At 42.7% G+C, this 16,763-nt stretch overlaps 1 protein-coding gene across 1 annotated transcript; it reads left to right on the top strand.

Annotated features, from left to right (window-relative positions):
* The first annotated feature begins 666 nt into the window (after window positions 1-666).
* Window positions 667-13,388, top strand: LOC117537131 (ras-related protein R-Ras-like). Its single transcript, XM_034202278.1, is given in 8 exon segments — window positions 667-1,078; window positions 2,545-2,632; window positions 6,349-6,451; window positions 6,592-6,704; window positions 10,512-10,514; window positions 11,791-11,852; window positions 11,854-11,903; window positions 12,598-13,388. Coding segments are annotated over 8 exon segments (594 nt in total). The 5' UTR covers window positions 667-991; the 3' UTR covers window positions 12,686-13,388.
* Window positions 13,389-16,763: the final 3,375 nt, after the last annotated feature.

Raw genomic sequence — 16,763 nt, 5'->3', positions numbered from 1 at the left:
AGTCGTAACACAAGTTACATTTCATCACATTATTGTCATTATAATTGCAGCATTCATTCTGTTTTAACTGAGTCAATGTCATTGTTCTTATGGATATTGTGCTGCAGTCAGACATGTAGCTGCACGCCAGCGGCTGCAAGACTGCAGCCTGTTGGCGGGGGGCCAGAGGGAGGTATGTGCTGCCTCAGGGCAGCTTTCTCCAGCATAGAGGGCTGTACACGGTTTACAGATAACATGTAATAGTCACTATAACCTTTCAAAGTTTACCATGAAGAAGTGGTTTCTCATTCTCAACTTACATGTGTTGTTCCAGCTCAAACATTACTGAAAAGTTTGATGGTAAACTAAGGAGACAACATCTGTTTATTTAAATAATGTAATATTATTATGGATAAATATAATGACAGTAAATATTTCGGGCCTCGTGCTGCTTTTCAAATGCGCGGGCCAGTCGGTTAAAATTATGTCACGGACACTCCACATGACCAAATAAGGAAACTGACACATGATGGTGGAATTCGTACCGATCAGATTTCACTAAGAAGAAAGCTAAAGTATGTGAAGTACCGACTAGTGTGTGTGTGTGTGTGTGTGTGTGTGTGTGTGTGTGTTGTGGTGTGAGTGTGTGCGCGTGTGAGTGTGTGTGTGTGCGCATAAGTTTCTCGAGAAAAAAGAAAAGAGGAAGCAGTCCCGCCCCCAGAAGAAGCTGGAGGTCGAGCAGAGAAGCAGCTCCACGGATTTGTTCAGCCCAAAACCTGAAGCTAAAGCTCGGTTATCTTAGTCTTTACTTCGGCGGAGCGGCGGTGGACTCAGGGACTTTTGTGGCCAGGACTGATAGGACATGAGCTTCAGGTAGAGGAGTTCCATTTTGTCGCTAAAGTCGTCCATGCCGCGCTCCTCTGCTCACATTCCGTGAAGAGGCGGATCTACTTTACTTTGGATTGTTGTGCTGCTGGGCGGTTGATCGGAACAGGGCCGGACCAGAGGCAGGATGAGTGCAGAAGAAGAACGATTCAAACTGGTTGTGGTGGGTGGGGGCGGGGTGGGGAAGAGCGCCCTCACCATCCAGTTCATCCAGGTATGAAACATCTGTAACATCTGTCCTCTGTGTGTGCCATGTTTAAGTCTTTGTTGAGGCCTACCGCCAGTCTGCTCTGCATCAGTGGTGAAAGTAACAAACTGCACTCAAGCACTAGTTACATATTCTTTAAATTAGACATCAAATGACATTTTGCATACTACTTCCTGAACTTTGAAGTATCAAGATGTGATGCTCATACATACCTCATGTAGGCCTACCACGTTTGTACACTAAAGTGTTATTACTTTCACTTCAATACGAGATTTAGCCTTTTGGCAACATTGTTTTTTATTGACATCCCATAACAGCTTTCACCTCACCTAATCCAGTTATGTGCAATCTGTCTACATACTACATGTAATGAAGTAAACGTTTCAGCTTTATCAGTGAACGGAACATCCTCTGAAAGTTGCTCTGTTAAAGTATTTCATGAAGTAATCCTCACACAGAGGATGTTCCTGTGAGCTCTGTAGCTCTGGCTCACTGTGATGTTAATCACATCACACCTGTGTGACTTTGATTGGCTGCTCGTATCGCCTCACCACAACACAGAAGAGACCATGACCCTTTGTTACCAGCTACGGGCAAGGCCAGTAAAAGAGTTATGAAGTGGTTCATGGGAATTGTGTCTTTTCACTGAGCCAGATCATTTGGCTCGGTGATGAGATGCAGACCGTTCTGCTCTTCACTATGTGTGCGCACATGGTCCCTTTGTGTTCCGTTTTAACAGTGAAGGAACTTTTTTTTATCCCCAACACGCATTCGCAAATTGTTATTTTGTATTAATTACAAATGTCATATACTTCATCGTGCTGCTAGTCAATTCATTGTATTGCCCGGGCAGCCATTGCTCCAAAGAGCCACGTTTACCCAGTGACTGTGGCAAATGCAAGTGAACATACATTAACATTAAATACAACTTGTTCTTACAAAGCAACTAAAGAACAAACTAGAACTTAGGTAAACTGTTGAGTGAATATAAAAGCGGACGTTGCCACCGTGAGGTCGTCCTTTGGTTTGTGGACTTGGCATTTTGTGAGACACAGTCGGTTAACCTGGAGCAACTCACGTGAACAGGACACATTTAGTAGACCAACTCGTGGACAAAAACACAGACAATTCCAGACCGGACTGAAACGTGGTATTGACTTGTCAATCACAAAGAAGACCCGCCCTAAAGCATACCAATGCTATCATCTCTTTTACTGCAAATGGGACCATGATTTACAAAATAAACATCATGCTGTATTGGAGAAGACTTGAGATTCTTCTCATCGGCACACGGTCATTATAAAGAATGTTATTACCAGTATCATTAGGATTGTCCTTGACCATAAAATACTTGTTCATTAGCAATTACTAAAGTCCAATCTCCAACTGTCACTATGGAGCCAGGTACTTGTTGAAGTATTGAGCAGTATAAACAGAAGTACTTTGTTATTAACATTGAGTGTATCCCACAGTCCTACTTTGTGTCAGACTACGACCCCACCATCGAGGACTCCTACACCAAGATCTGCACCGTTGGGGGGAAGGAGACCCGGCTGGACAGTAAGGCTCGTACTTCTTAATGTTTGTCAGAGTGTGTGTACGGCTTTGTTTAAAACACTGAGGGTGTGTTGCACTGTGACAGTGTTTGCTCTCTGGAGCTTGAATTCCCTTGTTAGGACTTGTGCTTGGCCAGTGTGCAGGAAGCCAGGCTGGGGTTGGCTCACACTGCTGTCTCCCTACACACACATGTGAATCATCCTGTGTACAGCTACTGTTTCCAGGACTCTGGCTGTTCTTCAGACCATTGGTTTACTGCGCTGTGGATTGAAGTCCACTGTGAGAACCCTCTGAATGTTCTCCCTTCCTCTTTACAAACATTACTGTCCACTCAAAGTCAAGTTAAGCTTCTCTGCTGAACTGAAGTATTATAAGCCATCTTTAAAAGCACTTAGATTAGTTATCTGCTACACAATATGTCTCATAGTGATTTGTGCACAGATGTAGCAGTGGGTGGTGTTCAGGGTGACACACACACACACACACACACACACACACACACACACACACACACACACACACACACACACACACACACACACACACACACACACACACACACACACACACACACACACACACACACACACACACACACACACACACACACACACACACACACACACACACACACACACACACACACACACACACACACACACACACACACAGAGAGCTCAGCAGGAACATGTTAAGGTCCAGGTCCTGCCTCATCACATCAGCTGCTTTAAAGGAAAACCTCAAAGACTTAGATAATTATTAAGATGAGATTAAAACATAACTTCCCACATTGTGTCTCTGTTTCTTTACAAGGTATCTCAAGGACTGAGTTTGGTGCGTAAACAGTATCATAGTAGTAGTGATAGTATCAGTATTTTTGTCTTTATGAATGGAATTCATTTCCATTAGTTCTTTGTAAATGTTTCTAAGTAAACAAGTACATATGTCATTTATATCAACCAAGTAAATAGACTTAAAAAGTGTACACCAATTGAGTATTGGAAGAGTCTGTGAGGGTCCTGGAACTATGTGCAGTAACAGCAGCTGGTTTCTGACAGGTTTATCAGAACACCTGCTCAGCTCTGTCACGTGAATCTTCTGATGGAAGAAGCGTACACTAAAGTGAAGCAGTGTGCTGCCCTGCCCCCTCCTACATGAGTCACCTCACACGCAGCACACCCTGTGATGACGCTCTTCTGTGTGAATATCAAATATGGCCGACAGTCCGATATAGTATAGTATTGTCACATGCATTATAATATTCAAAAATCACTTCATGCGTCAACCTCAAGTCCTGTTTGGATTTGTGTTGGGTTGGTATCGAATCCCAGCTTCAAACTACCACTAACCAGCTCAACACAACTTCTCCCAGCATGCAGTACACTTACACATGCACCACAGGGACTGTTTTTACAGCTGATTGCCCATAATTACCTGTTTCTCTGATAAAATAACGAATTATACATAATGTATATATATATATATATAAGTGTTCTATTTTAAAAAGAAGATCATAACCGGCAGTTAATGTACACCTGACCTCACAAACACTGTACTTTGCCTCTTCTTCTTCTTCTCTGTGTTTGCAGTGAAATTGTGAGAGAAGCCTTTCCTTTAGCTCAGTGTAAAACTGTTACCTGATTTTATTTTTGATTTAATAAAGTGTTGAAAGTTCAAAACATTTAAGCACTTCAACAAATGATGACATAAGTTGTAAAATGCTTAATAAGCACCGTAACCACATGATCTGCATTTCTTGTCACCATCAGTTGTTTCCGTGAACGGCCGAATGTTGTGTCACTGTACGGTTGCAGTCGAATTGTTCAAAAATCAGCTCCTATCGTCTTTTCCTATCCACTATCCCTTGACCTCTGAGTGAAATGTCACGGGGTTAAGGGATAGTGGATAGGAGAATTCAAAAGGACTTAGGAGAAGAGACTGCGGTACTTTAGAGAATCGACTGCACTTTCACTATCCGACGTGTTTATGATGCTCCAGCGGACGTCATGAATGTGCGTCTGCTGCTGTGGGGAAACTATGGAAACTACAGTTTTCTATACAGCGGACTACAACATGGATGTTCAATAAGAACGAGGGACTACTGTAAACTCATCTAGAGACTCTGCACCGTGCTCTGATGCTGTTGCTTTATGCTTTATGAATGTGGACAACAGAGAAACATATTCTTCATGACCAAAGTTGGAATTGAAATAAAAAAGGAAAGTGAAACTTTTTGTTATCACCCCCCCCCCCCCCCCCCCCCTCCGGTCCTCACGTATTAATCCACATGAAGCCCAATACGAATGACTGTATGAAAATATTCCAAGATAAATACAAATGTATTTATTATGAACTTGTTAGGCCTTAACCCATCACTGTGTATATCACCATTCAAACATGTTTAAGAAACCCCCAACATGTCAGTAAACACTGAAATGTTGACTTTATTTGATCAGTTCATATTTGTCCTTTGATCATTATAGTGTTGAACATTAAAAACCAAGCACCTAAGCAAGTTGCTGCATACGTTCTAAAATGCTGAATAAGTACCTTAATTTCCATGATATCATTTTTTCGCCCACGATCGGTTGTTTCCGTGAACGGCCGAATGTTGTGTAACCGTAAATGTTGCGACCACAAGGTATTGTGGGACAGCATGATCTCCTTCCCTTTTCGTAAAGGATGCTCCAGTGTGTCCTAAAGGAGATAACAAAGGACTTTGTATTAACCCTTTCATGCATAGAGGTCACTACAGTGGACAGCTATTCAAAAGGCGTTTTCTTGTATATGCATTGGTTTTTTTTTGCATAGTTGCACCATCAGCCACTACATAGGACCCTATTGCATCATCCCATACCCTGCCCCTCAGAGCCAAGTCAGTGTAAGTGCATCATACATGTCTCTAAACCAAGATGGATGACAGAAAGCCACATGGACCAAGTCACCCATCTATATCCTGCCAATCCTTTTATGGAAAGCGTCCCCTGCAGGTATAAAACATGTGGTGACATCAAGTAACAACTAAGGAATCATATAATTCATAAATGATCAAAGTATTGATGTTATGTTTGCAGGAAATCATGATTAACCACCTCTCCACTACAGTGGACGTCATGCATCACTGGCTATATTTCAACTACAATTCATACTGCTACTGCTGCTGTTGTTCCCAGGGCCGTCCCTCCCTACAGGCAGGTCATGCAGACTGTGTGGGGCCTCACCTTGTGGAGGGGGCCACACCTTGTGGAGCGGGGCCTCACCTGAGGCGCACCTATGCGCTTATGTGGCGCAATTAGGGTGGCACGGCACGGTTTCGCCGCTGCGAGGCTCCACTAGCACTCATCAAATAACTGTGCGTGGGGCCTCAAATTGGCCCCTGGCCCTGGTTATTCTTGAAAATACTTCATCTGCAATATCTTTTTGGGCCGTAAATCAACATACTTATGTTATTATAATGTAATTTTAAGTTTGCACATCTTTATTTATCATTTTTTCAAAATGTACATCTCTTCAGTTCAAACCCTTAACGCATACTGTCCACCTGAGTGGACATATACAAATCTCTTTGAAAAAACTAGATTAAAAAAAAAAAGTTCAAATCTTGTTTTTCATGCCCCAAGAGCAATAATAACACTTGGTAAAAAAATCCTGACTGAGGCTTTCATAATTCATGCATGAAAGGGTTAATGTCTTAATTTTTCTCTCTCTCTCTCTCTCAGTCCTGGATACAGCCGGTCAGGAGGAGTTTGGAGCGATGAGGGAGCAGTACATGCGCTCAGGAGAAGGCTTTCTATTGGTGTTTGCACTCAACGACCGGGGCAGGTAATGGGAGTTAAGCGGAGCTGATTGGATTGGTTCATATTGTGTCAATCTGTATATTACACATTCCTTCCTGTGATCAGAATGCATATGATTGTGTGGTTCTTGACACCGTGCTGATTACTCCCTGTGTCCCCTGGCAGCTACCACGAGGTTCAGAAGTTCCACACGCAGATCCTGAGAGTGAAGGACCGGGATGACTTCCCCATGGTGCTGGTTGGAAACAAGGCGGACCTGGAGCATCAGAGAGTGGTCAGTACCCTCATGCAGCTTAATGGAGTCGCTAGCTTTCCATTATCCCTGCTTCCTGGAAAATACTGTAGTGCAAGTCAGGGAAACGGATCAGTTATTTCACAGGATTTGGAAGTTTCAGGGAGTTTAAGAACATACAAATGTAAATAGAACCCCCCCTAGTGTCTTCAGATGGTATTCATTGTTCTATAGGAGGAGCCTGGGACTTCAGATGTAGCTGTTGTGCAATCAGGTTCAGGTTCTTTATTTCTGTGACAATATAATCTTTGTTGAAGCCACTTTTGTATTCTCTAGGACAGGCTGTTTTATAAGTCAAAAAGTCAAAGTCAACTTTATTGTCAATCTTTCAATTTGTGTGTACAGACAGAGAGATCGAAATACCGTTTCCCACAATGCCGAATATAAAAGTACAAATATGTATAAAATATGTATATCCTATAAAGTAATTTGCTCACATTGTGTTCAACGCGTCATAGAGCGAGCAAGTCATTTCATTGGACGAGAGGCATACTATGAGAGCTGGTCAGAGGGATGCGTTCAAATTTAGTCAGTCATTTGAGGAAATGGCGAACGCAGATAAAGTTGAGCTCGAAAATCCTCCAGCATCATTGAAGTCTCCGGTTTTGGAACATTTTGGTTTCGCAGTTACGTACAAGGATGACGGACAAAGACAGGTCGGCATTGTTCAACTAAAATCGGTTACGCGGCTGGCAATACATCAAACTTGCACACTCTTGAAAAGGCATCACCCGAACGTGAATATCACCAGTACCAAAAGAAAAAAGACTGAAGTGAAAACCCAACTCCCACTAGCATTTAAGCCTCCACCACTCGAACAAGTTCAGACCGAGCCAAAGCTATTACAAACACCAAGTATCCTTATGTTGCCATGTTAGCATAGCGCTACCTGGCTGTATCTGCTGCCACTGTCCCTAGAGAGGGTGTTCTCCACATCAGGAGACATTGTTAGTGCCAGCAGATCTGCCCTTTCGGCAAGCAATGTGGACAAGTTCATTTTTCTTTAAAAAAACATGAAAACAGTACAGTTCAAATACAGATTATTTCAGTTCATCGAAATGCTGCACCTTAATGTTTATTTTATTATATTTTGTATTTATTTTAGTGAATATTCAGTTTAATAAATGAACAACCCAAAACTAATATTTTATGTATTGTGAGTACTAGTAGGCTACAGTAAAGTTCAAATACAGATTATTTCAGTTCATCGAAATGTATTTGAGTGAATACATTATTCACAGTTTAATAATAATTAAAAACCCCCAAAAAATATTTTATGTTTTGTGATAATCTTTTCTGCTGTACCGAAAACGTACCGAACCGTGACCTAAAAACCGAGGTACGTACCGAACCGAAATGTTTGTGAACCGTTACACCCCTACTAAATGCACATCAAGCATCAAGGATCGAGCATCGAGGAGGCTCTCTGGAGGAGCTATAACCGAGGAAACACTGATGTATCCTCCGCGGATGTATTTCTGGCAACAGTGATGTTTAAAAGAGGCGTGACGCACGGCCGGACTGATCTCAACCAATGACAGCTCTGCATGCTGCATCCCCTGGATATTAGGCTGTTTTTTATATTTTATTAACTGCTTTAATCGCAACGCAATGTTTACAGTGAGAACAGCTGCTGAGGTCCGTGCAAAAAGCAGAGCAGTGTGTATAATATATATCACTCAGTAATATACAGGTGCATAAAACTTTTGGCTCGTAATTTCATTTCCCCATTGTAGTGACCAGAGAGGGGGGGGGATATATCCAGTCTCTGATAGTGTTACGTTATTATGAGAGTGCTCTCATACTTGTTTGATTCTGAAATTGTAATATATATAAATATATGTGTGTGTGTGTCCGCATCTGTAGCCTGTTATTGTCTCATTATACCGCACTGTGAATGAATCAAAGTAAATATATAAGTGGTCATGAACACATCTGTCCATCAGACAGAGGGCTGCTGTGCCTCCTGTCATCATTAATGGACGTCTCTTTAAAATGACCGCTCAGAGAGGAGTTCTCATTTCTCTAACCGCCTGCTGCTTCCCCTCCTCTCTCCTCGGTTCCCCTCCTCGACTCCTCCGCTCTCATCTCCTGTGGGCGGGACTAAGACACGAGGATAGGAGTCGAGGAGGGGAATTAGATAAATGGGAAAGGTCCACTAAAAACCCATGTCCTGTCCGTTGTTTTCCTATTGACAAGATCAATCTACAACATCGTTAGCAACATGGCTACTGTAGCAGCATGGCTAGTGACCAAAGAATCTCAAAGATCAGTAACCCAAACTCAGTGCTCTGATGAAGGCAGAGCAAACATCCACTGGTTTTGATAAATAGAAGGTTTGTTGTTTATTGATGTAGTTTAGTAGAGAGAACATTTTTATAATGCTTTCTCTGCGCCTTTTTTCCCTCCATCAACAGGGCTCTTTTGTTGGATAACATTCCTCTGGTTGTTCTGCTACCTGGGGAACAGTGTTCATTTTGGCAGCTGTTTTTGATTTAGTCTTAGTCTTTAGACGAAAATGATCATTAGTTTTAGTCACATTTTAGTCATTCCTATCCTTCGTAGTTTTAGTCTTGTTTTAGTCGACGAAAACTCAAAACGTTTTAGTCAACTTTTAGTCAAAATGTTTTCTCTCTTTAAACTAATTCAGTTAGGCAAATACAGGTTTCTGACATTGAATCAATTGTGACAGCAATCAAGTGTTGAAAATTCGTAAAGCAACATTTCACTCTCTTAACACTTTACTTGTGTAATATATAGGGATGGGTATCGCTAAGGGTTTTTAATGGTACTACTAGTCTTAATCGAAACTGCTTATCGATCCGGTACCTTAACGGTATTCTTGTAGGTACTTTTTGTTATTTTTAAAGGGAACAAACCTAAACAAATTGTTAACCGAATTAACATTGCTTTATTTACATGTGAAATAAATAAATAAAATATGTATAATTATGTTATTATATTGTACTGTACTTGAGTAAAATGTTGAGGTACTTGTACTTTACATTTAAATGTTTTGCTACTTAGTACTTCTACTCCACTACAGTTCAGAGTTAAAATGGTGTACTTTTCCTCCACTATGTATTTAATCCCTTTAGTTACTTCACAGATGTGGATGAATGATGTGAAATCTAACCAAGTGTTGAATCAGACTTTAGTTCCACCTGGAGTAAATCCACCAGCTACCCTGCAGTATACAAAGTCATTCAAACTAGCTGCACCTTCACCAGCTTTGAGAACACTTTCATGATCAATCATTATAAACATATCATATATATTATTCTGAAATGGACCAATCTGCACAATGACAATTCTGCATTTCTCCGATTGAATATGACGCATTTTGGCCAGCTGTTTGGACAGACTACTCTACTCGTGTCAACGCGCTAACGCGAAAACACTAATGGCAAACAAGCTTTTTCCACATCGAGCCTTGTAGAGTGTCTCTATACTCTCTGAACGCTCCGTCCCCGGCAGATCTCTGTGTCCGCTGCAGCGTGTCTGTTAGGCCCCCGCCCCGCCCCCCGCAACACAGAGCGACACAGGGAGATTGCTCTTCTGGAGTGAAGAGAGCGGAAATAATGTTATTGCAAGTTAGAAACGTAAGATGCATTTTGACAGGCAAGATGGACACTTGGGGGAAAATATGCTGCATTTTGAATGTCCGATAGTCCACCATTAACACCTTAGTCCCGTCTCGTCAACGAAAACTAAATATACATTTCGTCATAGTTCTCGTTATCAATAATCTATTTTTAGCTCGTCATCGTCTCGTCTTAGTCATGTAAAAAAGGTCGTTGACGACCATTTTTCCCCATAGTTTTCGTTGACGAAATTAACACTGCTGGGGAAACTTTCTTTACCTATTTTGTTGAGTTGCCTCGGTGAAAGGCTCTCTGGTGAGCAGGGATGCAGTGTATGTGGAGGGCTTTCATAATGTGAAAACAAAACACAACCTGCAGCATGCTTAATTGTATTATTAAATGAGCTTATATGGAACCAATCTAATAACTGTCGGTGTCATTATTTACAGCCATCAACATAATACTCCATAATAATCAGTTAATGCAAAATGGTTTTTACGGCCTGGCAGGTCTACTTCCAACAGCACATTAACCTGGTAGAATTGTTTATATTTAGTTATGTTGTGTTTGAGGGAAAGCTAACTTATGGCGCTTTTCCACTGCAAGCAAGTAGGACGGGGTTCCGGCTCAGGGCTACTTTTTCACCTTTTTTCTGGCCCTCCAAAATCGAGGTTTCTTACCTGGGCACAACCACCTGGCTGAATATGCTAAGCTAGAGACCGTAAACAACTCTCGACTGCTGAATGGTCAGAGAGAATCGCTGGCAAGGGGGCTACAACTACAGACACATGAACATATTTTTACGGTGATTTCATTGTAATACAACGTTCAAAAATGATGCCGAAGTACAACCATACTGATACCGGTTAGTAAAAACCATGAATTAATGCTTTGACAAGACAGACAGACGGCAGGCGAAAAAACCTTTTTAAGAATGCGTGTTTTCTGAATGGAGCTTGGCTAAGCTAACGCAGTATATGCCTCCGACCGTCCACACTCACAACAACGGCCTACAGACATAAATAAAGCAGCGACTGTATTCTCCATGACACAGACAGTCTGTGGTTTGTACTTGTTTAACTTTTGTCTAGTTTTCTGAACAGATATGAGGAGCTGTGAGCTTGAGGGCTAACAGCTAACGGCTGATGTTTTGTGGTTCGCATTGAAGATGACGTCACAGCAGTTTTAAACGCAGCGTCGCTCCGCCCGCCGAACAGCCGATCGCCCGCCTACACTGCGTTATTATAGTTATTACCCCCAGTTGGTAAACTGGAATGGAAACACAGCATAAAGTGAGCCTGACCTACCAAGGCCTAACCATACCGTACTAAGCCGTGCTTGGTCCTGCAGTGGAAAAGCGCCATTAGTCCCAGACATATATCCTCCTATATTTGTATAAAAAAAAAGCCTTATCTCTCATGGGGACCGAGAGTGACAGGAGGCGGGCCAGTGGATCAGATTGAGTTTGCTCTGTGTGCAGATCTCCAGGGGAGGATGCCCAGGCGTTCACCAGAGAGAACAGGATCCACTACATGGAGGCTTCTGCCAAGAAATCGCCACAACGTGGATGAATGCTTCTTGGAGCTGGTACAAATTATCAGGTGCAGTTGGTCAATATATGTTTAAAGGCTTGTTAGATGCCAAAACACTGCACACGGGTTTGTACAGGGATCCTGCGGGTCCTTAAAAAGTCTTGAAAGCATGAAAATCATTACTCTGAAATGAAGGCCTTGACTGGTATTGATGACTTGATGTAATTAATACATACATTTCTAATACATGGGAAGTAAGAATGTATTAACCTTTTATTTATATTTGATAGAAATATCAAAATATGTAGTTGGTTACATTTTAAGGTCCTGGAGATCAGGATAGCATCCAAAATGGTCTTACCTTACAATCTGATTAATAATAAAAAATAGATGAATATACATGAAACCCTCTTTACTGGTTACACACATGTTCATGGACACACACATAGTAACATTTGCCCTCTGCATTGGGGAGCACCTTGCTCACGGACTTGAACCAGCGATCATCTGGTTCCAAAGCCAAGTCTACAGACTCAGCTACCAGCAGAAAACAGTGGCTACAGTACGGGACTATACAGTTTAACGCTAAGATTCTTCTTACTTAGACCTTATTAAGTTTGAACCTGCATTTATTAATATTCAGTATATCAAAATTCAATCAAATTACACTGTGTAATATCAAGGGGACAACCCCACACACATGACCAGGGAGTCAACTTTAGAAAGACTCATTCCTATCTTTCTTTATGTTCTTCATCCACAGAAAGTTTCAGGAGATGGAGAGTCCTCCCCCCCAAGCTCATCACACAGGGAAAAAGAAGAGCGGGGACTGTCCCTGTGTCCTGCTCTGAGCACTGTTACTATGGACATCAGAGCCCCGCCCCTCTACAACTTGTCCAAAGAAAGAGAGAGAGAGAGAGAGTGTGGTGTGTGTGTGCGTTTGTGCGTGCGTGCGTGCATGTTGGGAGAGAAGGGGGGGAGAAAGAGTTAAGGTGCGTCCTATTCTTACCAAATGGTTTCATTTGCACTTTTGTCAAAAGCAAGTTCTATATCAGCGTATCTTTTTGTAATGAGTGGATGTAAAGGGATCAGTAGCAGGTTAGTAGTCAGTAGTATAGTTAGTTTGGTGGAGAAAACAGGAAGTCAGTACTGTGTTTTAATTGTCACACATGCAGACCGCACACTGTAAGATTTAGACTGTACATTTAACTTCTCCTGTGTGAGTAGCAGTGGGCTGCAGAGGCCCGGGGTTGGGGGGCAGTGTGGTGGTTTGCTGCCCAGCTCCCAAGCCAAGTCCCTACATACTGAGCAACTGCTGCTCCCCCAATGCTTGCAAAAATAAAAAATCACATTCACATATGTTGTAGAAATGACTGCTGTTAAGCAGTAGGAGAGTACAGCAGGGACATCATCATCACAGCTACACAAACAACTATTCCAAAACGGTGTCTTCAGTGTTAAATAATTGACATGCCAATGTAATATTTCAACTTGCTCATGAAATGAAATCAAGGCCTGGCCAAGGCCAAGCCACAACACCCTTGAGCTGTCCGACCCAAAAGCCTTCCTACAGGGAGCGCCAGAGCCTCTCCAGAGAATAGAAAGAGAGAGGAAGTGTAGCAGCAGCTCCAGCTTGTAGCTCTGTTTCCAGCTGCTGGGTTTGCACTATTGCCTTTATGCCTTAATTGTGCCAATTGTGTTGCTATAACAATTCAGAATAGTGAAAAACATCCTGAATGACAGATCCTGATCACTCAGGGTTCCTTTCGCCATATTGACCGGATTACTGCACATTATCCCGCTTATTACTAAGTTAATCAATGATTTGACCCAATATATTGAATTAAACCAGTTTTTATTGATATGAACAAATAAAATGTTGTTTCCCACTTCTAGTCCATCTACTGCATAGCAACAGCTGGGAGTGCTGTGACAGCCACACTGATGGAGATTTCTGTGACTGTCAGAGTCTGTTCACAGTTTCTGTTCCACTAACAAGTCCTTCAGCTCTGCAGAGTCCATGCTGTGTTCCTGTTCGTGTGCACTTCCTGTCTGTCTTCCTCTGCTGTTCCCTTTAGTGTTTACTTCCTGTCTGTCTTCTTCTGCTGTTCCCTTTAGTGTTTACTTCCTGTCTGTCTTCTGCTGTTCCCCTTTAGTGTTTACTTCTTAGGTTCATCTCAATACCCCTGCTCGACTTCTCTCTCCCCCTCCTCCGGACTTGACCCGGAAATCGATCAAGACACGCCATGTTGAAGGACGTCCCAATTGCTGAAATGCACACGGAGGAGGAGGGGGTGATGGAGGAAGCTTCCAGAGGAGACGAAAGGGAGGATACACGAGAGCAGACTATGCGGAAGTGTTTTCACTACTCGCGTATAAAAGCCCCGCCCCCGCCCCCACCTTCACAGCCTCTGCTCACTGCAGCTGATCTGACTCAGAGCTCCGCCCCCATCTGCCACAGCCTCTGCTCACTGCAGCTGATCTGACTCAGAGCTCCGCCCCCAGCTGCACAGCCTCTGCTCACTGCAGCTGATCTGACTCAGAGCTCCGCCCCCAGCTGCACAGCCTCTGCTCACTGCAGCTGATCTGACTCAGAGCTCCGCCCCCAGCTGCACAGCCTCTGCTGACTGCAGCTGATCTGACTCAGAGCTCCGCCCCCCACCTTCACAGCCTCTGCTCACTGCAGCTGATCTGACTCAGAGCTCCGCCCCACCTTCACAGCCTCTGCTCACTGGCAGCTGATCTGACTCAGACCTCCGCCCCCACCCAGAGTCCTGCATCGGGTCGGGTACCCCGCGGGTACCCGACGGGTGACCCGCAAAAAAGGTGATTCGCGGTGGTATTTTTTCAAACGCTTTTTTCCGGGTTCGGTTCTGGGTAAAAACAAAGATGATGCGGGTCGGGTCGCGGGTATTGCATAATAAATATATTAAAATAATATAATTTGAGTTTAATGTTTAAATCCTCAGACCTCTCCCCGCGGGGACTGCGCATAATCAGTAACCTCTGCAGCTGCATCAATCTGCTGCTGTGTAAATTCTCCACATTCGAAATGGCTGAGGTGAAGCTCTCTAGCAGGAGAATACAGCAATTTCAATAACACTTCCTCAAGAGCGAAATCCAACGTCTGGGAGGCTGTTTGGGTGTCATCCTGGAGAAAATAACCAACATCCCACGCTTTATTGAGACAAATATATGCAACTGCGTGTGTTAATAATTGCCAGGTTTTCACTGCTCATAGGCTATGCGGGTTTCGTGTCGGGTTTGCGGATCTTGTGCCGACGGGTCGGGGCGGGTTGCGGAACTAATTAGCAATATGTGCGGGTAACGGGGCGGGTTCGGTAATTGTACGTCGCGGGTGCGAGGCAGGAGGCGGGTCTTGAAAATCAGAACCCGTGCAGGACTCTGCCCCCACCTTCACAGCCTCTGCTCACGTGCAGCTGATCTTAACCGTTAAAGGAGGATCAGTCATTAAATGTTTAAAAGTGCTTAATTAAGAGTAAAATGTATTACATCTCAAACAATGAGGAGATCATACTCTATAAAAACATTAAGTATGTGAAATATACTTACAAATTCAATAATAATGTTTTGATTATAAAATAATAACTTTGATGCATGACCCACAGAACGTCAAACATTTAGGATATAAATACGGGTAGCATATCTAATACATCTTTTAGTGATTTGTGTCTCTCTTCTGTAGGACAAATGAAATAATAACATCCAATACAAAAGTTGATCTGAAACAAGCTCAAATACCATAATGAAATTAATCCATCAATTATTATTATTGTTATGATTATAATTATAACTTAAATGAAATGTTATACCTGGAAAAACAAATACAGGACCGAAAATAATACATTGAAAACTATAATAAAAGAGATGGATGGAAGAGATGAAATCATTTCAATGTGAAACTAAATCCCAGGTTTGTAGGGATTGATGTGGAGGGAAGTCCAGTGACGGGTGATACACTGCGCCACCAGAAGTAAAGGGTGTTTAGGGTGTTTGTTCCTCGTGTCTCTCGCTCGCGTCTTACGGGGGCGGAGCTAAGAAGCAAGGAAGGGACGCGAGTGAGGGAAAGGAGGAGGTGAAATATTCAATTGAGATGAGCCTCTTGTCTGTCTTCTTCTGCTGCTGTTCCCTTTAGTGTTTACTTCCTGTCTGTCTTCTTCTGCTGTTCCCTTTAGTGTTTACTTCTGTCTTCTGCTGATTTATCTGTCTTTCAACTTCTTCCTTCTCTTCTTAAGTTTCCTTTTTTCACTGGGTACAGTTAGCCATCAAGGATCCAAAGTTGTGTGCTATCTGCAAATATAACACTGAATTTTCTAAAAGTATTCCACAGTGTCTCTGATGAAGTATCGTAAATGAATGTTTTTTTTCGCTCCTGCTGATGTTAAATTGATCTAAATTCTTTCTGCTGTTGATATGACTGCACATAGTCCCTTGATAAGAGCGTCCATAGCAACACTCTACTATCATCAAACAGCAGGCTGCTGAATGTCCAAATTGAACAACCAGATTTGAGTATTCAACGAAGCTGTGAAAAAACCCAAAGATAATCCTTTCAACTGCATCTCATGGTCTTCACGTGATCTCAGTGTTATTTGTTGGCAGGTGTTATCATGTCACTGAAGTTTCTTACCTAGCTTACATGATACATGACAACTAAGCCATCTCCATGACAACTGAGCAAGCATTATTCACCAATGATAACTCTGTTTTTAATCTCACAGAATTTGGCAGTCTTGCTCTACAGACGTGAGAAATCCTTCTTCCGACCCCGAACTGTGCAGTAGCCCCATCCCACCACTGGAGGTCACTATTTCAGCCAAGGGAAGAGCAGCCACCCCCCACCCCCCACCCCCTTCATAAACACACTAAGACTAGGGCTGTTAGTCTTTGTACAGTATATTATTATTA

Source organism: Gymnodraco acuticeps, unplaced genomic scaffold, assembly GCF_902827175.1.
Source record: "Gymnodraco acuticeps unplaced genomic scaffold, fGymAcu1.1, whole genome shotgun sequence".
Taxonomy (NCBI): Eukaryota; Metazoa; Chordata; class Actinopteri; order Perciformes; family Bathydraconidae; genus Gymnodraco; species Gymnodraco acuticeps.
This window is presented reverse-complemented; position numbering and strand designations above follow the sequence as displayed.